The sequence below is a fragment of the Prinia subflava genome, chromosome 13 (genome assembly GCF_021018805.1).
Source record: "Prinia subflava isolate CZ2003 ecotype Zambia chromosome 13, Cam_Psub_1.2, whole genome shotgun sequence".
In the NCBI taxonomy this organism is placed as follows: Eukaryota; Metazoa; Chordata; class Aves; order Passeriformes; family Cisticolidae; genus Prinia; species Prinia subflava.
The window spans coordinates 14,238,217-14,265,493 of record NC_086259.1 but is presented as its reverse complement, the minus strand read 5'-3'; the positions used below and the strand labels follow the sequence as shown (position 1 = coordinate 14,265,493).

Here is a 27,277-nt window from a genome sequence, read left to right as displayed (position 1 = left end):
ATATTTTTCTAAAAAAAAAAAGGTTTCCTCAGACACAGAATATTCCTGATGTGCCGCTCACTGAACTGGCATTTTCATGACTTGGCTGAGAAGTCTGTGACCAGTTCCAGCCTCATTAAGGGTATAATGTGTGTTAATGGTCACCGAAATAGCTCTGCTGTGTCCCAAATCCGTCCATTTGCCAGCAGTGGGGGCACTACAAGAAGCAGACACGCCTGGAGGAATTCTGCTGGGACACGGTCCCACGTCCTGCCGTGGCAGCTGAGCTGTCCCTGCCTGTGACCAGCCCACTCCTCTGCCTGTTCTGCAGAACAGCCCTGGGCTCCAGTGGTTCTGTCAATTGTTTCACTTCCATTCTTGGAAATAACACCTGGCAACTCGGACGTTTTTCCAAAACAACTCATCCAATGGGAACACAGGGAGAAGGGTGGGTGAGCTTTACAGGGGCTGCTGTTCTGAGCATCCTTTTAGCAGGCTGGGCTGCTCTGAGGGACCAAGGGGAGTGCGGGGTCCAGCAGCTGGAGGTTACACACAGCAGAAAATCCCCAGAGCTGCCTGTGAGAGGCTGCACATTCTGTTTGTAGAAAAGCTTGTTTTGGTCCTTCAGCAGCCCAGGTATCCACCCGGTGATCCTCTGGCTTCCTTGGAGTAACTCCATTCTTGCTGTGCCATGACTCTAAGCTCCTGGAAAATGCCACTAGGGCACAGCTGGCCTTGGCATCACATATGTGTGGTTGCTCTGTATCAATTCTCATGAACTTTATAAACCAGCCCCTGTTTACTCGATGCCCAGGAGGCTCTGAAGGATGCTGCCATTTTTCTTTACTCTGTGTGGGTGTTTGATTCCTGGAGATGCAGTGACTGGAAGCAGCAGCCTGATCCATCTCTTGTACGGTGGAAGCTGCTACATGGCTCCCCTAAAGCCTTTCATCCAGCTACTGAATCAGATAATCCCTTTGGGATGAGACAAGACATTAGAAAACAACTCCCAAATCCCCAGAATCACAAAGGGTCATAAATGTTACAAGAAATGAATCACTTTTGTAGTTTTCCCCATGTCTGGTAAGTCCCTCGGAGCCTTTCCAGTGGTGCTGCTGAGCCCTCGGAAGCAATGAATGTCCGTGATAGTAAACTGGTGTGAGTTTAAGCAAACCCTTATGCCACTGCTTTGAAGTATTTGTATCAAATACACTTCTAAAGTAAAAAAAAAAAAGACATTTTCCAAGCATTCCGGCATAGGTGTGTAAAAAAAAAAAACAAAACAAAAAACCTTAACAAGCAGTAAAATCTGAAACACACCAAGATAATCTGGAGTTTTGGCAGGAAGCTCAGGTGATGTCAGGAAACAATTCTAAACAGAAAAGTTTCTATGGATTTTTTTAACCTAATTGGAAACAGATTTTTGCTTTGGATTTAAACACTTCCCTGCAGCATCTGCAGTGTTATCCCTGCCTTATGCATGCCAGGAACAGAGAGGTATGGGGCAGAGAAGGGAAAAGCTCAGCATCCTCCTGTTCGTGTTATTGCTGCAGGTTTAGCCTGTCTTGGGACAGTCGTGCATCATCATTCTCTTGGGAATATTACCCAGTAGATTTCAAGGTAAATTACAAAATCCAGTGAGGCTCCTGCCCACTGAGGTCCATCCTTCCACCCTCATAAATCCAGCAAGGGTTTCTCACCCCACTGAGATGGGGCTTTGAGAAGAACAAGGCTGGAGAGGACAACAGTGACCAGCCATTTGTTCATGCAGTGCTTATTTATCAATGGGGTAATAAAAATATCCTTATTTTAGGTTTTAATATTGTTCTGAAAACATTTCCCCCTTATCCTAAAATACCATCTGGCTGCCCTTCTTCCATCATCCCTATCAGATCTGCCATTTAAAGCTTTCAACAGCTCTTCTATATTAATGTTTTTTTGCAGTCGACCAGCAGAGAATGTCAAGAGGCACCAGCAACTCCAAAATCATAAATCTAACACAAAAACCAGCCTGCAAAACACTGTCTGGAAAGCTTATTAATAAAGAAATTAAATAAATGATCTTTAGGTCAGCTGAGATGTTCAGTAGTAATACGCAGAGATGATAATGGGTAAAACTAAGAGAAATGTTCAAGACATGTAAATCCATCCCTGAGGTGTGACACAGCCCCAGAATTGCAGTTGTTATTGTGCAGATTTATTTAGATGTTAATTTATTTAAAGCATAAATTATTAACAAATATAAAATGTAGACAAGAACGTGTGGAGTTAATTAACACAGGAGTTAGCATGTGTTCATATTGAAGCTCTTTTTTATAATGCTGACCTTATCTCCAAGGGAAGCTTAAAAATATAGTTTTGAAAAATAGTTTTAAAATTCAAATAATAAAATATTAATGTATATTAATAAAATATTAATGAAGTATTGATGAGCACTCCTATCTTTAGATAAAGTCCTCTTCAGGTTTTTCAAACTAAAAATCCCACATGATCAAATTGATTAGTTAATTTATCAGCTGACATTTTCCATGTTTTCTTGGCTCTTTTTATTCTTTGGGTCTTGCTTCTCACCTGTTTCCTGTTCTAAGAGAAATGACACAAACAGCATCTAATTAAAGAGATCTGTCACATCAGCATTGTGTTAATTGGCTTTTAAATAAATTTCTGCCCTGCCCCTGGGATGGGATGGGTTAGGGGGGCACAAGCCATGGCTGGGAGCAGGGGTGAGACCCCTTTGTGCAGGGGGGAGCTCCTGGCTGGGCACTGATGCCCATCCAGCAGCAGCCTGAGCTGCCTGAGTTCCCTCAGGAATGTCTGGGAGTACTTTCCTTGGAGCTATGGTGCTATGAGGGGGTTTTGGTGGTGCTGTCTTTCTTCTACTGCCCCTAAAATTGGATTGAGCCTCAGAAATACCAGGTTTTTACTATCCAGTTTTTCTTCTTAAAATTTTTCATCTTTCTTGCATTATCACCAATAAGAAGTTGCCAAATCTATGAAAAAGTCCTGTTCCCCACATCATCTTTGATTACCGGTGCAGTGTGAGCTATGAGCTGTCTCTGGAAGCTGCTGATTTTAATTCTTGCATCCATTTAGAGAGGATTCTACTCCCCTACCCACCCTCCCTTTTCCAGACGTGCTTTTGACTCCCATTTCTGTGGCCATTTGTATGAGACAGAGCCTAAAAACATTCCAGGCATCAGGTTGTTCTAGAATTTACAGGTTTGTTCTTGCCCCTCAATGTTTTCTGTGTGGAGGAACCATTGTGGGATTTGCAGAAGAAGAGTTAATTCCTTTTAATGTCAGTTCCTGGTTTCTCAATTCCCAAAAGTAAAGTCATTGTTTCATGAATCTGTTGTGGAAAGAAGCTCCTGCACAGGGTAAGTCTGATAATCAGAAATAATTCATTGACTAACTAGTTTTGTGTTTAGGCGCCTTCATTTTTACACACAGACCTCAAAGTTACCTTTGCTCAGCTCTGTTGAATTTATTGTATGAGCATTAATTTTGCAGCTCAAGCCTTTCTTGCAGGCAAAGGGGAATTTTCTGGGTTGTTTTTCTATTTTTTTTTCATTCTTACATAATATTGTTTGCAGAAGGATGTCACAGAGTTTGTGTTAAACTTAACTTTATCAACGCTCCTGATAAGTATCCAAACAAATAATTGTCACATTCAACTGGTTGATGAGAACAGAAACTTCCAAATTTCATGCTTGACCTTTCTGTAAGAGCTCATTTAATGGTTTTGTTTTTAATTAACTACAGTTAAAGAAAGCAGCTGTTGTGTTTGAGGACAGTTTTATACTGTCCCATCCTATTGAATACAAATGTTTTCATCTGGAAAAAGTGATGTTGCCCTTTCCACTGCTCCGTGAGGAGGTTCAGCTGGCCTGAAATAAATTCATTTTATTGGGACACCCCTGAATTTACTGTCATGTGCAACAGGAAAGTGATAGTTCTTGTTCTTTTCCTACTCTGTACCAGCATAAATGAAAATACTAAATGGGTATCTCTGACAAAGATTTAATTTGCTATACAGCTACAGGTATTTTTTATTTAAATTACACTGTAATTTTGTCTTGTGCCAGTGAAGGGTGAATCTGTACATCCTGGCTGGATGAAATGTTAATTTTCAAACATTAATATCCGCATTTTCTCCAAGTTTTATCTAAACTCTGAGTTTCATCTGATTTTCATTTTTTTTGAAATGGAATTGTCTCAAAAATGTTACACTGCTTTGTATTTCTAACATCAAATATTAACATTTTGCATTTAACATCATCCTTTTTTTTTCTTTTTAGGCAGTGTTTAAAGATGTTCCCTCTCCAAAGGCTGGGAGAGGAAGAGCAGCAATACTCAGTCTATTACTGCACTAACAAACAGGTGCACTATCAGACTTGCCGTGGAGCTGTTGAGGTATGGCCAGGAACACATCCCACGGAACCAGGATCCCACGGAACCAGGATCCCACGGAACCAGGATCCCACGGAACCAGGATCCCACTGAACCAGGATCCCACTGAACCAGGATCCTTGCATCCCCATCCCTGGGAGTGTTCGAGGCCAAGCTGGACCAGGCTTGGAGCAACCCCATCTATTTAGGTTGGTGTTGCTGTCCATGGCAGAGGGTTGGAATATAGTGATTTTTAAAGCCCTTTCCAACACAACCCAGTCTGTATTCACACATCTGTGCAGTGTCTGCACATCTGTAACAAAAAGGAAAATTGCACCTCTCTTCAGATTTTTGTGGGGTTTTTTTAGGGCGGGATCAGCAAAGTCAGATTAGTCCAGCTGAAAAATATTCCATCTGCCCCCTCTGCTGGTGTCCCTGCTCTAAGGCTGAAAAATGCTTTCCAAAACTGCAGTGGTCAGGAGAACTCGGGAAGCTCAGAGGAGAGGGCACTCCCCCTTCACAGGCACAGCAATCTATTAGGGCTGTAAAATTTATCAATCATCAGAAACTGAGATGGGTTAAAACATCAGTGTCCTGTGAATATTCCACATTCCACCAAATCAGAATTCCTGCATTTCCTGCAAGTGTCAGGCTGGACAGGGCTTGGAGGGAGCTGGTCTAGTGGAAGGTGTCACTGCCCATGGCAGTGGGGTTGAATGAGAGGGTCTTTAAGGTTTCCTCCAACCCATTCCAGGATTTTATAATTCTGACACCTGAATGGCCAAGCTATGCCTGGGAGTACAAACTGGGTAGTCCATGCACAATGCCCATTATAAGCAGAGATAATGGTGTTCCTGGGAAGGGAGAATTTCCCAACAGTCCACTGAACCCATCTACCACCTTTAGGGGACTCCCTATGGAAAATGCCATGATGAGCTTTCCATGGGATGTGTCATGAATGTCACAGAGCAGAGCAGGACTCCTGCTTTTCAGTATCAGACTTTATCAACCCCTGGTTAGTTAAAGGGGGAGGAAAAAAAGAAAGGACACTTAACCTGTAGAAAGGCAATAGCTGGAAAAGGTATTGAAAATTCCAAATCTGACAAAGATTTCAGGCAAACACCTCTGGTTTAGGAGCTCACTTATTTTGGTTAAACCCTCCCCAAAATGCATTGTTTAATTGGGGATTCCTGACAGCAGCTCAGACTCTGTGGAAGTCAAAGTTGGCAATGGAATGATTTCTACTTATGCCAATAAAACCAAACATTTTTTTCTTATTGTTTGGGTGCCAGATATGGAATTGGGGGAAAATTTGTTTGTGTATTTTTCAGTGTTTAAAATGACAGGCACCATCAGCCTCACCCCAACAACCTGCTGGGTTAGGTTTAGTCAGAGAAATGTTACTTCGAGCTGTCCCCAGTACTCTGAGGGGGTATTTAGACACCCCAGGGACAACTGCCCCTCTCAGCACTCCCTGTCTCCTTCTGCATCCAGGTTCCCATGCTGAAATAATAACACAGTGCAAGTAAGATTCATATAAAGAACATAACCTTTATTAGACAAATCAAACCCTGAAAAAAGAGTGTCAGGTAAACAATACTAAAGGATTTTCCAGCAATTTAGAAACCTTTGAAACTGAGAAATTCCAGAAGTTTCATGTTCCTCTTGTTGCATTAGTAAGTTTTCTTCTTCTTGTGACATGAGCTACTGCTGTCTTGACAGCCCAAAACCTTGCATTTACCCAGCAATTACCTCAAAATAGTAACTTGTAAAATATTCCCTGTATAACTGTTTCCCACACAATTTTATACAAAGGTGTCTAACTGTATTTTCTTTGCTATCTGAAAAAAAGAACAAGGTTTAAAAAATCCAGCTTATTAAAAATAAACAAGTGTTTTATATACAGTACAGGGGCAAGTGGCTGAAGCAAGAGCCAGGAACATCAGTGCCTCCTGAGCTGCACCAGACGGCTCCCTCTTCCTCACACCTCCTGACACCTCTGCAGGCTGCTCCAAAGCCTCCCTCTGTGTCAGCCTCCCCACCAGGGGATCTGTGCCTGGGCCTCTCCCCCTCCTCTGTGAATGCACTGAGGATTTTCAGGTGGAGCTGCCAGTCAGAGCAGAGGTGGCACAGGCAGAGTGGCAGAGCTGACAGATGGTTATGAGAGAGATTAGCTCAGCACCCAAGGCACTGGAAGAACTATCTGAAGAACAACTTATAACAATGAAATTGCTTTTATTAGAATGAAAGTATTAAGCCAAGGAAATAAATTATTGCCTACAATAGACATATTTAGAACATAAGGAAGGACATTAAATCTTGAGCTTCAGGTCAATATAACCCTGAAACAGAAAGTTATACTACTTTTTTTTTAAATACCTCAATTTCTCTTCATGCCCTTCCAAAAACTTTATAAAATGTGCAGCTTACACAACAAATAGTAACAGAGTCACTTGTAATAAAGATCTGTACAACTCATAGCTTTAAAAATAATACATTTTTATTCCTCCAAACTGTTATGTTACTTATGACTTATAAATATAGGGCTAATGAGTCCTAAATGCCCACGGTCCCATCCAACACCAAAGCTAATACATGTAGTTGACAGATGCCTTCCTGGGACTTTGCCTCAGGCAGAGGTCAGGTTTTGGGCTGTTTGAAAGAGCCTGATAAAGGGTAAAAAAAATCTTCATGGATGAAGACTGTCTCCTTCTGCTGGTCAGAGGCCTGGGGTCTTCAGTGAGTTTGAAATGGTAATCAAACCTGCAACACAGCACCGTGCAATGGGTTAGACCAGCTGCACTCCCGTGACATGGCAGGATCCCACAGGTCCCTCTGTCCTGGCCAGCAGTGACTTTGCAAAACACTTGAAATCCAGTTTGTCAGAGGTAAATTTTGGAGGGGAAAGAATGTTTTAGTGCAAGAGCCTTGCAGAAGCACAGCTCTTCTCCCCTACGGAGATCTGCCTCTGTGCTTCAGGACTCGCCCACAGGCTTTGTTGCTGTCCCTACTGCTTCTGTGGCCACTTCAAAAGTCTTATCTGTGACCCTCCAGAAGGAGCCCAGGATCTTAAATTTGAACCTTGGCTGGTTCTGAACTCCTGCACCTGCAGGTCAGGAGCCATGGGCCTGTGTGGTGTCACACCCCACAGTGCCATTCATCATCCTGGGCCTTGACCATTCAAGCCCTAAGAACAGAGAGGAAAAGGCTGAGTCAGGAGCAGGCTGGCTTGAGTGGGTCCTGACATGGCACATCAAGGGCTGCCAGCCATGAGCAGAAGCCGTGCCTGGCTGCAAGTCCTGTCAGGGTTCACCCTCCTTGGATCAACAGTGACTTCCTCGCAGACAAGGCATCCTCCCAAAATCACTAAATACAGGAGCAACAACTGGCAGCTCCCTCAGGACATCCTAACCATAACCTAGCAGGTTCCTCTGCCTGGTGAAGTACCGTTTCCTTTGGAGGTTCAAAGAAAACTGGGATAAATCCACCTTGGGGAGCTTACTGTGGTTCCCCAAGGCAGTTCAGAGGGACTAAGAGCAGGATTTTGGCAAACAGCCACAAGAAATTAGTGGTTAGACAGGTGGACAGCATTCAAAAGAAAGCAGCTCATCTGAACACTCAAAGGTGGCTAAGCCTCTACTACCTGAACGTGACTTTGCTTGTTTTGCTTCTGCAAGGCAGAAAGCATCAGAGCAGCTGTTCAGAGTGTGGCTCCATGGGAGCTGCTCCTCTGTAACCACATGAATCAGAGCCTCAGACACCAGTCAGGAATGCATGGGGAAAACTCACAGTGGAGCTGAGGGTGAGGTTCCCCTGACTCAGAGCTACTGACAAACCTGACCAGCACTCAGAACTGCTGGAAAATCCCCTGCAGGGGCTACTTACAACAACTCCACTTCCTGAGGCGGGGTCGAGGGGCTCACACTATTCTTGAGGGACTTATGGTGACCTGGCCTGCTTTCTGCAGAAGAGAGAAGCCAGTGTTAGTACGGGGTTAGAGGACAACAGCTTCAGGACAGGATCTAGTGGGAAGGGAAGCAGCTGAGAACTCTCAAGAACACACTGACATCTCAGAGCAACAGGCTCCCACTCCTCCATCTCATCATTCCCCAAAAAAGCCCCACATCTCCCAGAAAAGGAGCTTGGCAGCATTTGCAGCAGAGGTCCAGCCATTCCAGGAGGTTATATATGTACCCCAGCCCATGGGAGCATTATAGCTCCTGTTTGTGCACCATCTCCTCCTTGTGCAGCCTCCAGCACTGCAGGTCCTTTCTAGCTCATCTCCTCAAGGATCTTGGCCACTGCAGGGGTGGCTCCTGCACCAGAGGGGCTCTCACCTGCCCCAGAGGGGGCAAGCCCCTGCAAAAGGAAATGTCACTTCCCCACAGTCACCCCAAACCCAAAAGCAGCATCTTCGGTCACCCTGGGAGAGGCAGTGGCTTGAACTGGGGAGGCAGTTGCAGGAGCAGGCAAAGTGAAGAAAGTGTTTTGGCTGCTTGCACTTACTGCAGAAATGTACTGGCTGTTTGTGAACCTGGGTCTGCCCTCCATGGCAGAGCTGTGCTGTGGGCCTACAGGCATGTAGGGAGCTGAGCCCACGTCTTCACAGAAGCTCTCTTGTGGCACGTTGGAGACACAGCCACTGTCGGAGCCGCTGGAGCCAGTGGCTGACATGCAGTGCGAGGACTCTGAGCTCTCTGTTGCTGGGGAAAGAGAGGAGGGTCAGTCTGGTAACCATGACTTTGGGGTGCATATAACTCATGCCACATACACTTGATAATGTACCTGTCTGCAAAGGCACCGGCCACACAAGCCCACAGATCAGCCACACTCCTGTCTGGGCCTCTTTAAGGCCACAGACAACAAATCAACACAAGGAAGCAGAGTTATAATGATGCTGGTGATTGGTATGGGGTGGCTAATGAAGTTCACACAAGGGAAGGCAAAGGGTCACAGGGCCAGGCTGGTGAGGGCAAGGGACAGAGCACTTCATACCAGAGGGGCAGGGACCCAAGAAAAGATCACAGCAGCACCAGTACACAGCACCAAGACTGCCATGGATATGGCTGCAGCTCAGCAGGTACTTTATAATCCCTGGATTTGAGTTAACTCTCCTCATGGAACCTGAGACAGAGGTGGCATGGAAGGGCAGGACCCTCATGCCTTGGTCTGGTAGGAGAGGGACTGCCATAACCCCAGCAAGCCTGGTCTGACCACACAGCACAGAACACAGTGCAGGGATGAGCCCACACATCCCAGGTGCTGCAGAGCAGCGGGGCCATACGTACTCATTGAGGGCTGGCTGCTCGTCTCGTGCTCCAGCTCATCCTCCTCGAGGAAAGTGCCAGTGTCAAAGGGGCGTCTTTGGGCCAGGACTCCTGGCAGCAAAGCCTGGTCCAGGTACATGTGGAGGTTGAGGGGCCCCAGCAGGGAGGAGGAGGAGGAAGGGGTGTAGACCGTGGGGGTGCTGCCGGTGGAGAGCTGTGTCTGTGTCCTCTTGAAAGGATTGGAATGGTCAAACAGAGACACTGCAATTGAGGCTCTGGTCCTGGCACCTGCCAGAAAACATAAAAAAACCCTCCGAGAACCAGTCCTGCCTCATTCACATAGATCAAGGGGGAAGGCACAGCTAGTACCTACCTCTGCCTTTCATGATGTAATCAATAGCACGGTCATTAATAGCTGCCTCACTGGGTTTGATATCCAGGAATGGCTTGTTACCCACACCCATGGAGACCATCTCCTGCATACGGATTTCTGGAGAGGAAGAGACCCACAGCCACATTGTGAGGCTGACCCAATCTACCCCTCCCCAGAGGTATTATCCAGCCACAGGTTAGAGCACTCCTGGGCTGGGCTGCTTCTGAACTGCTGAGATTAGATCTCTTCTCCCCTTGCTCCCCTCCCCAGCACTGTGGACTCTCCAGGAACAAGCAAACATGCCCTACTCTGGCCAAGTAGCTCAGTGCCATGCCACCCTAGAGTCCTGCCAAGCGGGAAGCCTGTGGGGGACAGGAGGGACTTGGTCAGCATGATTCAGTAGTGAGCTCCAGTAGTGGCCTAGATCACAGGGAGACCAGCAAGTCCTTCAGAGGCACAGCCTGTGCTCACAGGACAGGGAACCCTGAGCGTAGGTCTGTTTTTCTCATGGGTGTCTACAGTCATACAGAGCTTGGACCAGCTGAGATCCCTGGGGATGAGGGGCAGGGAAGGGACATGCCCAGCCAAGCTCAGCACATGCTCCTGAGGCTGCATGCTGGCACACAGCTGCTTGCTGCACAGAGCTGCCTGGTAACAGGATCCAAACCTACTCAGGACAGCATGAGCTGAACAGGGCTCCCGCACCTTTTGCGGCACAGAAGGAATTCCAGGAAGGAATCACACCTTTATTGCGGGCTGCCTGCTGCCACAGGATCTTGGCAATGTCACTAGTCCAGGCCTGCTTAGTCTCAGCTGAGCTGGCCTGGAGGATGTAGGTGTCACTGGACTTCCGCCTTCGGAACCAGATCTCAAAGCGCAGGCCACTGTCTCCGGAGTTCTCTGTTAGGCCAATGTCTGCAGTCTGTGAGGAAGAGGAAAAGCAAAGCATAAACCAGACTGCACCAGGAGCAAAAGGAGTAAACTGCTTGAAACTCGTGCTAGAGCTATCATCAGCTTGGCAGACCTAACAGGAAGGAGCCTGAGGGTCTGGAAAGCAGCAGGTATGTCCTGGACACAGCTGAGCACAGACAGCTCAGACAATTCCCAGTGCTTCATCCAGAATTATCACCATTTCCCTGCCACGTACACACTGCCTTTCCCCCATACTCCACGACCCTCAGAAAATGCTGGCTCCACATCTCACAGCACAGAGAGGATCTAGGCATAAATGAGTGAAGTATTGCCTTCTGGCTTCACTGTATGGTTTGGAGGAGCCTTAGAAGTGGTGGGAGCAGCTCTTCTGCTGAAGGTGCTCCTGCTTCCCATTTCAAAGGCATGTGCCATGGGGAAAACAGCCACAGACACCTCCCACACAAGAGTGAGCTGCAGGGCTGCCTTTACCTTGAAGGAGCGCTTGTAGATATACACATCAAAGCCACCCTCAATCCTCTTGGGCTTGCTGAAGAGGATGAGGTCCTCAAAGAGGAAGACGTGTCGCTGGCACTTCCTGCGGCCCAGCCAGATGGTGAACTCGTCCTGCCGCACCAGCTGCCCCTGCTCCTTCAGGTTTACCTGGACACAGAGGACATCCTAAGACTCCACCAGTATAATCCAGGCAGCCCTACATCTGGACTTGGAGAACAGGGTCCCAATATGGCTGTAGCCCAGGTGGTGAAGAAGTGACAGCTACCTGACATCTTAAGAGGGTTCTCAAAGAAGTCGGGCTGCATGGCATTGCTGGGGAGCACATCAGGCTGAAACAACTGGCTCCAAGCTCAGGAGAGGCTGCCTGTCCTAGGAAATGAGGGAGCCCTCCAGGCCCCCACTGTTCCCTTGCCCCACACCTCAGCAGTCCTGCTATGCTGTACTGGCAGACAGCACTCTGATCACTGGGGGAACCTGAGGGAAGGCTCACTGTACAATCCAAAGGCCCTAAGTCTAGAGAAGGGAAAGAAGTGTGGCTCTATTCCCCTGGGCAGGGAAGACACTGGAACGTACGTCACAGTCACGGATGGCATCCATGGCCAGCAGGTCATTTCCATGCCGGAGCTGAAACTTCACCATCTCCTCAGCAGCACGGAGATGGCCCAGCTCCTGCTCTTGTGCCTCACTGCACTCCTTGATCAGGTCCTTCAGGAGCAGGGCGTATTTGCTCATCCGCTGGATGGGTTTCAGCAGGTAGGAGGCCAGGTCCATCTTATCCCCCATCTGCACCTGTTTGAACTGAGAAATGCAGCAGAGTGAAGGCAGCAGCTTCCCAAGGAGCACCCTGTGTCCCCAGGCACTAGCACTGACACCTCTTGACTGGGGTACTCAGGGAAAATGAGTACCCTTGGGGAAATGCAAGGCCACAGGACCAACGCTGCTGTGTAGTGGGTTCCTTTCGCAAGCCCTCACTGCACCTCTGCCCTGTCCCTTCCATACAGGTGCAGAGAGTTGTGCCAGGGAAGCAGAGGCAGCACTGAGCCTGCCTTAGGCATGTAAGTTGGCTTTGCTTGAACAGATCAGTGACCAAACACAGTGAGCAACCCGGATACAGGCAGTGGAACTTACCTTGAAGAAGGTATTCCCATGGCTGGCCAGCAGCGAGTCTGACTTCGGCTTATTCTTGCTATACAGCGCATACATTCCAAATTGGTCTTTCTGCAGAAGAGATCCATTCTCATGTGAGACTCATGCACCCACGACACGGTGACAGCCATGACCCTGGTAGGTTACTCTAGTACTTCTGTCTCTCCCACGCTGCACCAGAGCTTCTCTGATATCAGGAATCACTTTGTTTCAAGCTCATTAAGAGGCAGGGAATGGTCTTGTCTTCCTACTCCCAGGGTAGCTAGGACTTTTTGATTCATCATTCTGCTATCCCGAGCCCCTTCCAGACCCCAACAGTCACCTGGTACCATTCACACCAGGTAGCAGCAAAATGTATGGGGCAGCTGACCTTAAGACCTGTGTCCCCATGCTTCTGCCCAGCAGCACTTTTCACCCAGATTTGGTCTGTACCTCTCTGCTCACTTTAGTCATTCCCACTGACACCACAGACAGAAAATAGGTAAGGGCTGTCCCTGCAGAAACAGATGGGCTTTAAGGAGCAGACATTTTGCTTCCCTGGCAGTGTCTCTTGGCAAAGCACAACAAGAAAGGCACAGAAACCAAGATCATGTTTGGAAGAGCCCAACCCCAGGGGCAAGGTGCTGATGCCTTACGTGTCTCAGGAAGCAGTGGCTGACCCTCAGAGGGTGGTTGCAGCAGCTCTCAAGCTCTCGCAGGAAGTACTGGCTGTGGAAGTCATAGAGTTTCTCCAGGTTTCCAAAAATGACGCTGCGCTTCCCACGCAGGTCCTGGGGGAGGTCGAGGCGCTCCATCTCAGGGAAGTAGCTGTCAATGATGTAGCGAAGTGACCGCACGTACTCCCGCTCCGTGGTTACCATCTCATCGATGATGTGCCGCAGTTTGCTGCAACAGGAAACACTCAGCCTTGAAGGGACCCAGGCTGCAGCCAGAGTGCCTGCACAGCACTGAGCTGTCACTACAGAAGCTCTCTCCAACACCCAACATGGAAATGAGATGATCCCTAGCACAGTCCAAGCTCAGATACGCAACTGTCCATGATAGCTCCGACCCTGCGCACTGACAGGACACAAGGGAACAGCATGAAGCTGTGTCAGGGGAGGTTTAGGCTGAGGCTATTAGGAAAAGGTCCTTCACCCAGAGAGAGGGTGGTTAGGCACTGAAACAGGCTCCCCAAAGAAGCGGTCATGAGCTGACCTGTCAGAGCCTGCCAGAGCTCAAGAAGCATTTGGGCAAGGCTCTCAAGCACAGGGTGTGGTTCTTGGGGTAGTCCAATGCAGTCAGAAGTTGGATCAATTATCCTTTTGGGTCTCCCTTTCAGCTCAGGATATTCTGTGATTCTAAGGATTCAGGAAGGGAGTGCCCAAGGCTAGCTGTGATCCTGACCTAAACTCAGGAGGACACATGCCACTGGGCCCACCTAGCCCCTGCTCTGGACACAATGGGCTGCTCTCCCGAAACAACAGTGACAGCAGAAGTAACTGCTGTGAGGAGTAACTTCTGTGAGAAGTCGGCCTGATGACTGGAGAATGTGGGGAGCAATGCTGACAATGGGAGAGGGTTAACAGCTCTAGGCCTAGGTGCTGTTGGGCTTGTCCTAGTAAAAGTGAGAGAGTAAAACTGAAGTGTGCAATTCATCAGTGAACAGCAGTTCCTAGAAGGTGTAGTTCTCACATATCTCAAAGGATGCCTCTTAGGTACTCAAGGTTTCCACTGTGAGGCAGTGTAGCACCAAACATAACTACTCAAACATATCCCTGCCTTCCCTGCCTTTCCAGTTCCCCTTAAGTCAACTCCTCTGGCTGTTCAGAGTACAGAGCAGTGGGACTGTCTCAGCACCTATGGACACATGAGGCCTGCTGCATTGCTCTCTTGGGAAGCAAAGTGGTCACACTGCTATCTGCTGGTGCACATTCCCTGCCATGAGCTTTTCTGGGTCTCCCAGGGATATCGGAGCCCCCTTCTGGAAGATTTCACTGTCCTCAGCCATTTCACTCAAGAGTAGTAACCATGGTCCCCCAGCATCCAGCACTTTTTTCTCATCTCTGCCATTAATATTTTACTTTTATTTTAATCTTTTTCCAGTGAGAACAACTGAAAGACCTGCCTAGAGACCCTGTGTCAAGAACAGCTCATATCCCTGGGCTCTCCAAAGTCTAGGCACACACTGTAGTATGACAACAAAATTGAGATTCTCAAGGATAGAGAAGGAAAACAGCACAAATGCCAGCTGTTGGACACCCAGAGATTTCAGCTCCAAAGCACAAATACAAACACCCTCTTACCTGTGAAGCTGCTGTCACAAGGTGCTGGAAGTGCCTTCCAACCAGTCTGGGTACAGCACTCTCAAAAGAATGGGGGACAATGCCCTGTGCTTCTGCTCTCCCACTACACCTGTACTCCTGGCTTTGTTAGGACACTGATTACTGTTCCTGTAATCCCACATCCTCTAAAGCTAGCAATGTTCAGAAACTCCCTCTCCTGTCTGGGAACTGAACTTTGCCCTCCTAGAGAAATCACACTGTGAAGGAAGAGCCACAAATACCATTTATCTGTCTCCCCACCAAGGAAGGTGCCAGATTACGTGGGGACATCCCTGTGGGCTTGCTCAGCACCAAACACACATATGCAGGGAAGCTGGAGCTACATCTCCATCTATCTGTCCTGTAACCAGTGCCAAAGTAACCAGCACTTACAGAGCTCCTCTAATCTCTGCTGGCTGCCTTTTCACCACCCTGAGAAATGGAACACCAAATGTCACAGACACTTACCTGCCCCAGCTCTTGGCTTCTGACCCAGAGAGGCATCCCCTGGGTCCCTCCAGCAGGCAGTCTGCAGCCCAGCTGGTCACAGCTGGCTGCCGCAGTGCGAACGTCCTGTCCACCAGCTCAGTGCTGCTCACCTCCAGCCCCTTAATGAAGACGCCGGTGTTGCCATATCTGGCCGGCTCGCTCCTCTGGCAGCTTGACCACAGGCTCTCACCACAAGGCAGGTCAAAGCTCTGGGCCTTCCGGAGGACCTTCCTGGGAGGCAGCTTCCCAGGGACTGGAGTGGATGTATAAGATTGCTTCACCTCTGGGGATTCTGATATGCTCTCCAGGTTTGGCTTTTCTTCAGGCAGCGCTGGAGACTTACAAGCCCTGCTGGCGAAAGAGATTCTGCTTGAGTGAGGACCAGGGCTGAGAGCAGCTTGGCAGGCAAATACTTCCCCAGCATCGACATCACCAGGGCAGCTCAGGGAGGATGAGAGAGCTTTCTCCTTAGTCCACTCCGGAGAGCTGTTGGTTCTGCTGTAGCCGTGGGATGTGCTCTGAGTCCTGTCCCAGTGGGACCTGGAGGTGGTCCCCTCAGAGTGCCTCCGGTGGGACAGAGCGCCAGTCTCAGTGCCAGCCTGTGGCTGCTCCCCAACAGCTGGGTTGCAGTCTGACAGCAGAGACTTCCTTGTTCTCAAGGCTGTTTCTAGTTTCCTTTCAAAAACCATCTTGGTCTCCTGGCATTTAGACCACGCAAACCTCCACTGCTTGAGCCCCTTGTCACTCTTCAGCTCACAGGCCAGCTCCCTCATCTCCTGGAACCGGGCAGCACTGATGTCTGGGTGCTGGCCCCTGTAACTCTCCAGGCACTTGATCACATCTGCACAGTGCTCGGCGGAGCTGCAGTCCTCCATGCTGATACAGGCAAGGTGTCTCATCCCTTCCAAGGCCCACTCGTACGCCTGCAGAGCATAGAGAACAAAAAGCAAAAGCCAGTCAGAGGGAGTCAGTGCTAGGAATAACCCTAATTCGGTGCCTGAAGACAAGAGAAAGGATCAGTGTCTGGCCACCACAGCTCCTTGAGTGTGGAGAGTAGGGGGGGTGGTATTGTCAATGGGGCCTAACAATTCAGCAAAACAAACAGCTCCTTATGCAAAGGGCTTCAGCTGTGCTGGCTGCTCTGCCCCAGCCCCACCTCCCCGCCAGGTCCCTGTGAGCTGGCGCCCACACTGCTGGGCACGTTTGTCCTCTCCACACAGGGGGGCCCAGGGAAAGCTGCTGCTAAGACTGCAGGAATTCACACCTCAGTGTGGCCCTGCTCAGTATAAAACCTGGAACTCTCCCTCCTCCTTTGCCCGGCCACTTTCACCACTGTCAAGCAGGACAAGGTCAAGGGGCACCAGTAAGCTGCACGTAATGGGACTGCTGCTCCCTACACTGTTTTCCTGGAACTGATAGCCCACAGAAGCCACAGCCAGGCTCTGTGGATCACCCTAAATGCTCTGACCCATCCTTGCATCAATGAGGAATCTGAAACCATGCAGCTTGTCTATTTTCTGTGCCTGCTGGCAGCTTGTGTGGCGTGCTGTGTTCTGCCTGCCTGCCTGGCTCTACTTGCCACTGCACTACATGCTTGTGCTGGTTAGTCAAATACTGAGCTCAGCAGTTTATTTCTAATACTCCAGGAATGCTGGAAGCAGCTTCATGGGGCTTAACTCTAGCAGTGGTGCATATGCTGGCCTTGCTAAAACAGTTCTGCTGCATCAATCAATGAGAAGTGGGACAAAATGTAGTTCAGTGGGACAAATACAAGGGAAGAGTGAGTGCCTTATCACCATGGAAGGAATGGGGCTCAGCACCAAGACCTGTCATCAATCAAAAGCAGAAGAAAGGCAAACATCTGACTTAGGCTCATAAGTCATCATTTTCTCTATAAAGCAGAGATGGTAAGATTTCATGATAGAGTAAATAAGATGTGACCAGCTGCTGTAGGCCTGTCCAGGGAACTTTAATGCTCATCAGTGAACACACAGGGTTATTTGTTGAAATCACACACAAGGTGAGGAAAACACCCTGGAAAGGGCTGCCTGGCACCTTCTGCCAACTGCCCACCATCAGTGGATGTGCAAAAACACCACTGGATGCCCTGAAGTGAGCCAGACTATCTCTAGCACTTAACCTGTCGGCCTTGTGTATCTGCAGAAAAACAACTCTCATGCTTAGTGCCAGGAACAAAATTACTCCATTTTCCATTTCCTGAGCAGCCTCACTGCAGCAACCTTCACTCAGAGAACTTAAATCACTTACTTTTATGCAGATTTAGACATCAAGAAAATCTATCCAAGCTTTATACAAGCAGACATCGCATCCCACCACAGACATGATGGTCAAACAGACTGGGTGCCAGGCTCACTCTGTTGGTGACAGAGACAGGCAGGGCAGAAGGTATTTCATTCACGTGATGCTCAGTCCCTTGATGGGGATGGCTATGACAGCCAAACGCTGCTGTTTGTAGGAGAGATGAATGCCAGCACAGGCTGCAGCCTCAGCAGAGTCACTCTAGGGACAGATTCCACAGGAGCTCCCACAGCCATCCATATTCTCTTTTGAGCTGCAGCTGCACGGCGTGCATGCAGCCAGCCCCATTACTCATGCAGAGCAAGGAGCTGCTTCAGAAACACCAGCAGCTGCTCAGGGAAAACGCTTCTCAGCACCACACAACTGCAGCATGGGACAATCCAAAGAGTAGCAGCCCCCTTTCCTGCCATTGCCCTGCCTGAAGCAGCAACAGGCCCCTGATCTGCCTCTCTCAACCCAGGCCTTATGCTCTAGACTTGCCCACTGCTGGCAGCCAGGAGGGGTGTGCAGAGGCAGGAACATGACAGATTCTGGTGGGAATCCACATTTATCCTTGATGCAGAGGTTCTTCTATTCCCTGGAGATAGAAGCATTTCAAGGCGAGGTGAATCTCCAAGTGCAGCAGAGCCCAGCAGATCTGCACAGCAGTGACAGATGGCCTATTCTGCTGTGAGATTTTGAGCTGCCCCCTCCAGCTGTACGCAAACCAACACCAGTCCCTTCCAGCTCTGCCCAGAACAAGGTTTGGCCATCCGTCTGGGCTAAGCAAGGGCACATCTCACCCCGCTGGCTGTGGAGGTCAATGGTGATCCTCACTGAAGACTGCATGCTGGCTGCCTTTTGCTCAGTGATGGGAAAAGCTGAGCTCTAAAGGCACACGGGGCTGTCCAAGAGGTGCTGAGAGCAATGTGCAGGAGGGACATCCAACAGGCCTGCCTGGACTTTACAGTAACCAGTCAGAAAGGCAGATGCCCTGTGGAGGCCGTATCTAAGGCTGGAGTGCTCATTTCCAAGCACAGATGGGAGAGAGGGAAAAGAGACTTCCTTGATTTCTTTGAAACTTTGCAGATCTGCATGCAATTACTGTGAGGAGACATCAGGGCTGCAAAGCACACAGGACAGCAGCCCCACTACCTCTCATATGGTCCCAGTCCATTCTTGGCAAGGACTCCAGGGATGAGCAGAAATGACTCTCAATCTCGATGGCATTTCCTTCCATCACCAGGGCCTGTCGCAGGCCAGCAAATAGCTTAGCTTTGTTCCCTGCACAATGGAGCAGCCCTCCACATCCTGCAGCTTTGTTTGGTAGCATGCTAAATGACCACCAAGGCTTTCTGCAGTCCCATCATCTGCTTCAGCTGGCCTTATTGCACATAAATGGCAATCTTCCCCAGGGACTAGGTGTGTCCCCATCCTCATGCAGGCAGGGGCATTGCTGTCATCTGTCCCTCCAGTAAGGCTGCAAACGACACTCAGCCAAGCCAGGATATGGCCCTCTGGACAGGGGGCTTTTGGGGAGCAGGCAGCTCTACACCTTCCCTGCAGAGCTGCTCAGATAAAAGGAGGCACCTGTGCACAGGGAAGCTGAAATCTTCCCAACCATGTCTGGAACCAAGCAGGAAGGAGCCTGTACCTCAGCTTTTGATCTTTACAGGCAAGTTGTTACTCAAACTCTCAATTATAGGATTAAAGACAAACGTGCTTCCTGCATATGTAGGACTGACCTATCCTGCAACAGGCACCAGCAACAGGTTGGTCCTGCCAGGCTGCCCAGGAGAGGCTTGGGCTCTCAGGGACCTGCCATGCTATAAGGAAAGCCAGAGACTTCACTGGATCATGGTGCAACCTTCCAGGCCATCATCCTCAGCTGCTCTCTGATTCATTTCATCATGAAATGGCTTGCAGCACATCGAGGACAGGAGCTCCTAGAGTCTGTCAGGTTTGGCACCACTCAAGTACCATCTGCAAACAGGCCCAGAGAAGTTGCTCAGCCCTGGCTCGGGGCATACTGCCAGCACTGAAAGCCTTCCAGGGGTCCTGGATCCTCACCTGAGCCACCACTCAGAAATTACATCTCCCCAACCCAAACCTATCACAAACCTATCTGATTCCTTGAATACTCAAGTTTAAGTGACCTCTAAGACACCTTCTGGGTAGCCAAAACAGGGAGCAGACTCTGTGCATCTCAGATGTATGCCAGAAGGGGTAATTTCACAGGGCCTGCCTTTGTCCAAACCTCTTTCCCCCTTTCTGTGGGGAGATGATGACTGTAACTGTATTTTTCTTGACAAATAGGAAACTGAGTGTCTGAATCAGCAGAGGTAGGCAGATCAACTTTCTGCAGAAGAAAAATGCACCTGAGTGGGTAACTAACTCTGCTGTGAGAAGGTTTCCTTCAGAATCTCAAGTGACTGCATAGTGCAACTGAGACAGGGGTGATGAAAAGTCAAGACTGGTCCTGGTGGGAGCAGCAATACAGGCAGGGATGGAATCTTGGCTTGTGGATCCGATGACTGAAGCATAGCATCAAGACAGACCAAATTTCTCACTTTTCTGTGAGGATGTCCTAGGACTGGAAGTCCCCACCTCCCTCACTCTCTACACATCGCAGACCAGGAAGCAGCACAACAGCTGAGAACACTTCCAAGGACAGCAATAAAGAAACCAACGTAATCACACAAACCCTGATCCAGCTTGATGCAGCTCCTGCATCCAGGGTGTGCTCCACTCTGCTGTTTCTCAGTGAGACACAACTGACTGTAGGTCTCTGTGGCACAGAACAACTGCACAGCCCCCCATTTAACCAGACTCCCCTCACCACCACTGTGCTCATTTTAAGTGCCCTTAACTTCAGCTGTGAGCTTTAAGAGCAAAATGAGGTTAGCTTGCAGCAAAGGAGACAAAACTGGTGCAGCCAGAAAAATTAAAAGCATCACAGGTACTGCTGTGAAATAAACAAAGCACTTCCCAACAGCTATTCAGGGTGCCACACAGGCACTGAGTCCTGCAGCTGCCCTGCTCTGCTGGCCACCCACGGCCTTGGTACTGAACCCTGCAGAGCTCAGACACCAACTGCAGCACTCCCAGCACAGGAAGAGAGTGACAGGGACTCATCAGAACACCATTCCAAAGTAAAGGCATCTCTCTTGCAAGAAAATACTACTGTCATTACAGACTCTCATTTGGGCTTATTCCCTCTAAAGTCCAACATGGCTTTAGGTTGGTTTGAGAAGTGACTCCTGCTCACAATACTGGTATGTCCCTTGTCACAGGCTGCTGCATGCACAGTGTTAGAAGGGACCCATGGCTGGACACTGCCTTATACACTGAAAGTTCAGAAGGACCATGATTAAAAAGCTATTTTACATCAAAATATATTGAAAGCAAAATTCCCCAGGCTTACCTTAGTTACCACAAGAACTTTCAGCTGGCAAATGGTGGCAAGCCTAACTCAAGGACCAAGCAGCTTCAGCAGAAAGTGGTCAGCTCACCACTCTCTTGGATCTACTTTAGGCTTTCCTCAGGCTCCCACCTACCAATACTAACAGCACCCATGAAGAAAGGATCAGGGAAAGAGCAAGACTTCAAGACCTGCAGATGTTCCCTTGGCAAATCTATTTGTTGATTATAAACAGACTTCATCCTACCTTCCCATCTGTCCAGAGGGTGTCCATACCCTGGCTGTGCCCAGCTCTGTGCTGTACATTATCCCCTACAGCCAGACTCAGGCAGGGCCACTGCTTCAGTGCATCATCTCAGCTCTGGTTATTCACAAGCAAATGCTGCTAGCCTAAATACCAGATTGGGGGGCCCTGGTAACCAGAGACAAGGCAGAGGGGGAAGGGCTGCGCTTCACGAGAGCTATTCAAGTGTGCAGAGAACACCCTGACTGGGAATAAGCCAGATTCCCTTTAACAGTGCAAAAAACAGAGTGAGAAAGCATCCCAACTGACCCCAAATTCAAACAAAATGCAAAGTAAACTGTTACCCAACATATAAGAGCTATGGAGGAAACACTGATCCCTCCTTGACATTGTGACACTTTTTCCACATCTCTAAGAGCCAAAGCCCTTGCTCACTTTTACCAAGATCTGTGGGTCCATGAGCAGGCAGCTACACTTGGACACAAGAAACCACATAATTTCAGAGCACAAGCATTTCAGTGAAGCCACGAAGTTAGAAGTAATCCCTTCCCTATGCAGAGGTTTGCTGTTACTCTCCTACCCCTCTGTACCACTCAACTTTTCCAAACTGCATTTGCAGCCCTGCCTGTGATTCATTAGCAGCACAAACCAAACTAATCAAATCTGTGTCCTACCTAAGATGTAGCTGGTAGAAGGTTCAGCTTTAAAGACTAAGGAAAGGACTCATGCTCTCAAAATAAAGAACTAAACCATTTCTGAGTTGCTGTGTAGCTCAGAGAGCCTCCCCTCCTCCAAGAGAGAACAGCATACTGAAATCTTTAGTTTGCCTAAAACTAGCTGCTAAGGAAAATAAACTTTAAATCCTGTATTTGCATTTCTGCCAGTTACCAAGTGCCAGCTGCTGCACAAACGCTGTGGGAGGGCAAAGGATGAGAGACAAGCACAAACGAGAAACTCCTTGGATTTAAGCATAAGAAAGGAGAACAAGCAGAATCTCACAGCTGGGCAGGAAAGAAGAACAAGGGGTCAGGGAAGCAGCACCTGTCAGGGTTGGTCTGGGCATGCCACAGTACCATCAAAGGCTGCTCATTAGAGCAATGTGCTTGGACATCCCTTTGCAGAAGCACTCTTGAACACAGCTCAAAAATCCCTTCATTTGCCCTGCAGGCAGCCAGGCATGACAAGTCCAGGAGAGCCTAATTACAGGAGAATATAATTGGCTAAAATAAGATTGCACATGATTTCTGCTCTCTTGACGACAGCACGAGGACCCAAAGGGCAAATGTGGCTCGTTGTGCCGGAGCTGTCGTGCAGGACGCGTGCTTGCCCTCCTTTTCTCTAACTGCTGCCACTGCCAGGCAGCACCTAGGGGTGTCCATTAGAAACAGAGTGACTCACCTGATGAATCACAAGCAGCTACAATACCCCGGCTTCAGAGCAACTCTGAGATTCCACAAGAGCAGCCCGTGCCAGTTTCACCATGTATCTATGTACAGACACACACGTAGGTAAATATCACATGTGTGTGTATATTTACTTGTGTATGTATGTATAAAATTACTCCCTAGGTAGCTGGGCAGCAAAGTGGCAGATTTGCTTTCCTCAGAGCTCCAGAGTTGCTCATGACTGTAGCTTTGGGTAGATTCTGCACTGATTATTCTCTCTCTACTTTTCTGTCTCACCACAGAGAGAATGGTGAGACAGAGCTACCATTAAATGTCCCAACATTTAAAAGCTCCCAAGTCCAGAGGACCAGGAGCCAGGTTTGCTCCCAGTAAAACCAGAAACTTCAATGTTTGCCTTTGCTGCAAACCAGCCTCCTCACATTTGAGGCACTGCCCATTTTTTCAGCAGCTTTGTGCACCCATGAGCCAAGAGCCTCATGTTACCAGCCAAGCTCAAGATCAAGCAACAGTAAGATGCATGAGTCACCAAGGCTGGAGCTGGCACCTTGCACAACAGCAACATATTATCCCATTCAGAGACTAATGTCACCTCCAGAGGTTTTTTGCATGCTTTGCTTTTACATCTGTCCCAACAGTCACATCATCACACTGTTCAAATACCCCACTGTAATAGCACCCCACAGGCAAGTGTGGACAGACTGGACTGTGGTGGGTGTCTCTCCTCTGCCCTGTACTGGCTCCCTTTTAATGAGGTTCTTCGTGCTCCATGCTTGGGATTGCAAAACCTCCACTATGCCCTTGGGCCTGCATGGGGAAACACGGGTGCTTTCTCTGAAGTCTTCATTTCACATCCTTTCCCTTGTGACAAGCTGAGCCAAAGTTTGCTTAACTACTGCAGGATGTGTTGGAATCTCTCTGCACTGCACTTTGGGTGGTTTGCCCCAGGAGATGTGGAGGTGAAAATGGATCTAGACACCCAGCACCTTTACTGGGTCCCTGCTCCCCAGGGGAACTGAGAACAGCTCCCTGTTTTAAGAGCACACCAAGATGTACTTGGAGGGTGCAAGGCCATGCAGAGCAGTCAGAGGAGCCTAGTCAAAGGCAGCGGGTGCTTGGGAGAACCCTGTCCATATGTCCAGGGCTTTGATATGCAGATCGAGCCATTGTGAGCTTCGGTTCCATCTGTACACTGAGGAGAGCTTCATGAGCAGATTGCTTGAACAGATCTATTTAACTCCCATGACTAAAGGGAATTCCAGTCTCCAGGAGGATCCGAGCATCCAGATGGATGCCAGCACACAAAAATTCAGAAAATCTGTCACCCTGTGCAGCTTCTATCCCAAGATTAGAGGGGGAAAAAGTACCCAAACTTTGCACTGCACACATGTATAGGGCTGGGCTCAGGTGAAGTGAGATCTCTGCTGCCATCAGATCTCACACTTCAAGCAAAATACATTCCCCTTGCACCTCAGCTGCAATGCAAGCTGCGAGATCCTTAAACCTGCCAGGTGGAAATGCTGTTTCCTTGCCACAACTGATGGGCTCCCGGTGTCATGATCCTGCAGGATATCTGAACCTACCTCAGAGAGGTCCAAGTCTTTCAGGTAAGTGTCAGTTTATGTTCATGGCAGCCAAGGACACTGAGGAATTTTTATACAGAGGTGTTTTGACAATCAAGGCTGAAGGTGGTTTCAGCATGTCAGGCATTGCCCCCTGCATACATGCTGTGGCCGAACATGCTGGCATTCCGTGGATCAGGGAAGGCACATGAGGGGTAAATATCCTACATCCCATCCCTACACACTGGCTGGCTCCCTCAGCCTCTTCTTCCTGCTGTGTCCTCCACAGAGGGGGAGAACTTGACCAGCACAGGAGGGAAAAGGACCCCAGATGGATCAAGGCTTTGCCTCTCTGCACGTCATCAACACATCACAGACCTCACACTGCACTGAAGCATTGCCTGAGGTGCTGGGACAGGTGCTCAAAAGCCTCTTAACCCAAGAGCCTTTCACCTTCAACTGCAAATTGTGCTTGGATTTAGCACATGACAAAAACCTAATTAATTCACTGCTGTTGCCCTGTAACACTAGGGACAAATGAGTCTCACACCTACCTTGTGCAATCAAAAAGGAGCACTGAGTGGTGGTGCTAACTACTATTTAGCTTTTACCTCCTGCCACAGAGTTTGCCAGGGCTACAGGCACTGCTGTGCTGCCCATTTGACAATACAGATATTGGTGAAACATAGGAGAAAATACCTCAAGCCCCAGTAGAGCTAGCAGTGATTTACTGAGGAATTCATAAGACAGAACAGTTTCCAAATCACTAATTTTGAAACACAGAAAAACTGACGTGTAGCAAACCAGATTTAAGTGTTCAGGACTTGTTTGTGCAAGAGAGCTATCTCCAAGGCAAAGAAAAGCTTTGATAGGAAAGTAAACACTAGACACTTTTCAACCTTGCAAGAAAATTTCTCCAGCAAAAACCTGGCAGGAAGGAGAGGGGAGAGATTTCGCACATTAACCTTGCATGAACTCTGCCAGAGGATCGATTTTCCTCGAGGCTCATTCCCCCAACTGCTTCAGGCTGTGCATGAAAAAGGACACCCCTGAAACAGGAGAACAAATCAGACTAGATGTCTGTCTAGGGGCACGACTTTACAGGCATAACTGAGGAAGGAGAGAGAAAGAGAGATGAGACAGCTGCTGTCAGACAATGCTGAAGCCAGAAAACAGTGGCGTCCCCTAAAACAGCACAGTAAATATTCCTCTCCCATGCCTTTTGGATCTCCTTTCATCATCCTATGAACTTGCATCAGTAACAAGATGAAAACTCTTATTTGGGAATGTCGTTCAGACCATCCCCAGAAAAGCAAAGCCAATCTCTGCAGAGGTGGAGAGAGAATAGCTCCACTTAAAAAGTCCCAGGGACTTTATTACAAACCACAGCAAAATCCCATTTGCTCCAAGGTGCTGGGGGGCAAAACCATGTTCTGACTGTGTAGAACTGCTGGCAGCATCATGGCACAGGGACCTATACCTCTGTTTATGGTAAGTATGCTACAGTAAGGACACATCAAATGTCTCTTTTTCCACTTTGGTGCTAAGTTCTAGTCTGCACTTCTCCAAGCACATTCCCAGAGCAATGAATCATAGCACCTTTTCACTAAAATTATTTCTCAAACTCTGCCTGCTACAGAAAAATCACACTTTTTAGGTTGCAAAACCAGGATCCTTTCCAGCTTCCCACAGATCAGCATACACAACCCTCCTTTTTTCATCAAAGGCTAAGAATAAACACACAGCAATAATTTTTCACCTGGAAGGGACTTTTTTCCCTCAAAACGATCATCTGCAAAATTGTATCTGGTACAAAATCAGAAATTGAACACAGCAGAAAGCAAGGTATCAGCAAGTCTCTATTCTGAAATTTTTGGGGAGAAATCAGAGGTAACATTTGTGAAACAGCAACTTATTTAGCATAATCTGGATTTCTGCTGACAAATCTAAGATCAGATCCGTCTCTGGAAGCTGGGAGTGCTGTGCCAGCAGGTCTCAGTCACCTGGGGGGCAGGAACCCAGCAAACTTTAGAACAGTCCAGGTGAGCAGCCCCCTCCTGTGCTGCCCACAACATTTGACAGAAGTCCTGGAGGTTGAGGTGCCACCTGCCCTGTACATATACGCAGTCAGTCTGCAGCACTCAGCCCCCGCAGCAGTTTCTAGCTGCAGGTAAATTATGCCCACTGAAATGACCATGCAGGAACTTCTAATAAAGAGAAAGAGGGAAAGGCTCTGCTCTGCTACAGACACCACAACCTTGGGATTCAGAGGGACCATGCAAAGATGCTCACAGCCCACAGGGTTCTGTCTGAGTGCACAAAAGCCGCACACAAAGCACTCTGATTCATGCTGGATGCACACTGACACGCACAAGCAACCGAGTGAAAAGCCTTCTCTACATTGTTTCCAAACAATATCAGTACAGCTCACACGTCAGCCGCGGCACCGCACACTTGGTACTTACAAGAGGGTTTGCTGTGTCCGTCTGCTGCCTGAGCCGGGATGGGGCGATTGCGACTTGGAGGGAAAGGGGCATGGAGATGTGCAGAGAGGCGAGAGCGACGGGAAGAAGGGCCCCAGCCCCTCTTTGGGCCCCAGAGCAGCAACACTTGCTCACGGGATGGAGCGCAAAAAGGCTGGCATTCCTACAGCAGCAAGGACAATGGGGAGGGATGAGGAGGCACTGCCATAATCAAATGCAGGCCAGCTGGCCCTCCCCCAGGAAGGGCAGGCACCTCCTTCACTTGCCAAAGGCTTTGTTTTCTAAGCCACAAAGAACAAAGTGGCTGAGAGGGAGAGTACAGGAGAACCCACTGTGGGTGCAGATCCACCCATGAGCACAGGTAACCCATTCCTGAAGATGAAAACACAGATGGAGAGGGGTTGGGCAATATTCTGCCCACTCCAAGCAGAAGTCAGACACAGCAGCTCCTTGTGTGCAGCAGAAAAAAGACAGACAACTGAGGAACAAGAATCA

The 27,277-nt window shown here is 48.6% G+C and overlaps 1 protein-coding gene across 4 annotated transcripts in view; it reads right to left on the bottom strand.

Moving 5' to 3' along the window:
• Window positions 1-5,899: 5,899 nt before the first annotated feature.
• PLEKHG4 (pleckstrin homology and RhoGEF domain containing G4) overlaps window positions 5,900-27,277 on the bottom strand; it is an 85,034-nt gene continuing 63,656 nt past the window's right edge. Inside the window, exons 14-24 of one of the 4 annotated variants that reach the window (XM_063410599.1) lie at window positions 15,351-16,294; window positions 13,215-13,464; window positions 12,562-12,651; window positions 12,007-12,231; window positions 11,410-11,580; window positions 10,714-10,930; window positions 10,009-10,125; window positions 9,657-9,923; window positions 8,875-9,071; window positions 8,254-8,329; window positions 5,900-7,131 (exon numbers count right to left, since the gene is read on the bottom strand). In XM_063410599.1, coding sequence (XP_063266669.1) covers window positions 8,288-8,329; window positions 8,875-9,071; window positions 9,657-9,923; window positions 10,009-10,125; window positions 10,714-10,930; window positions 11,410-11,580; window positions 12,007-12,231; window positions 12,562-12,651; window positions 13,215-13,464; window positions 15,351-16,294 — 2,520 coding nt within the window. In that variant the 3' untranslated portion in view covers window positions 5,900-7,131; window positions 8,254-8,287. The other 3 variants (XM_063410601.1, XM_063410600.1, XM_063410598.1) reach the window with 3 other exon arrangements.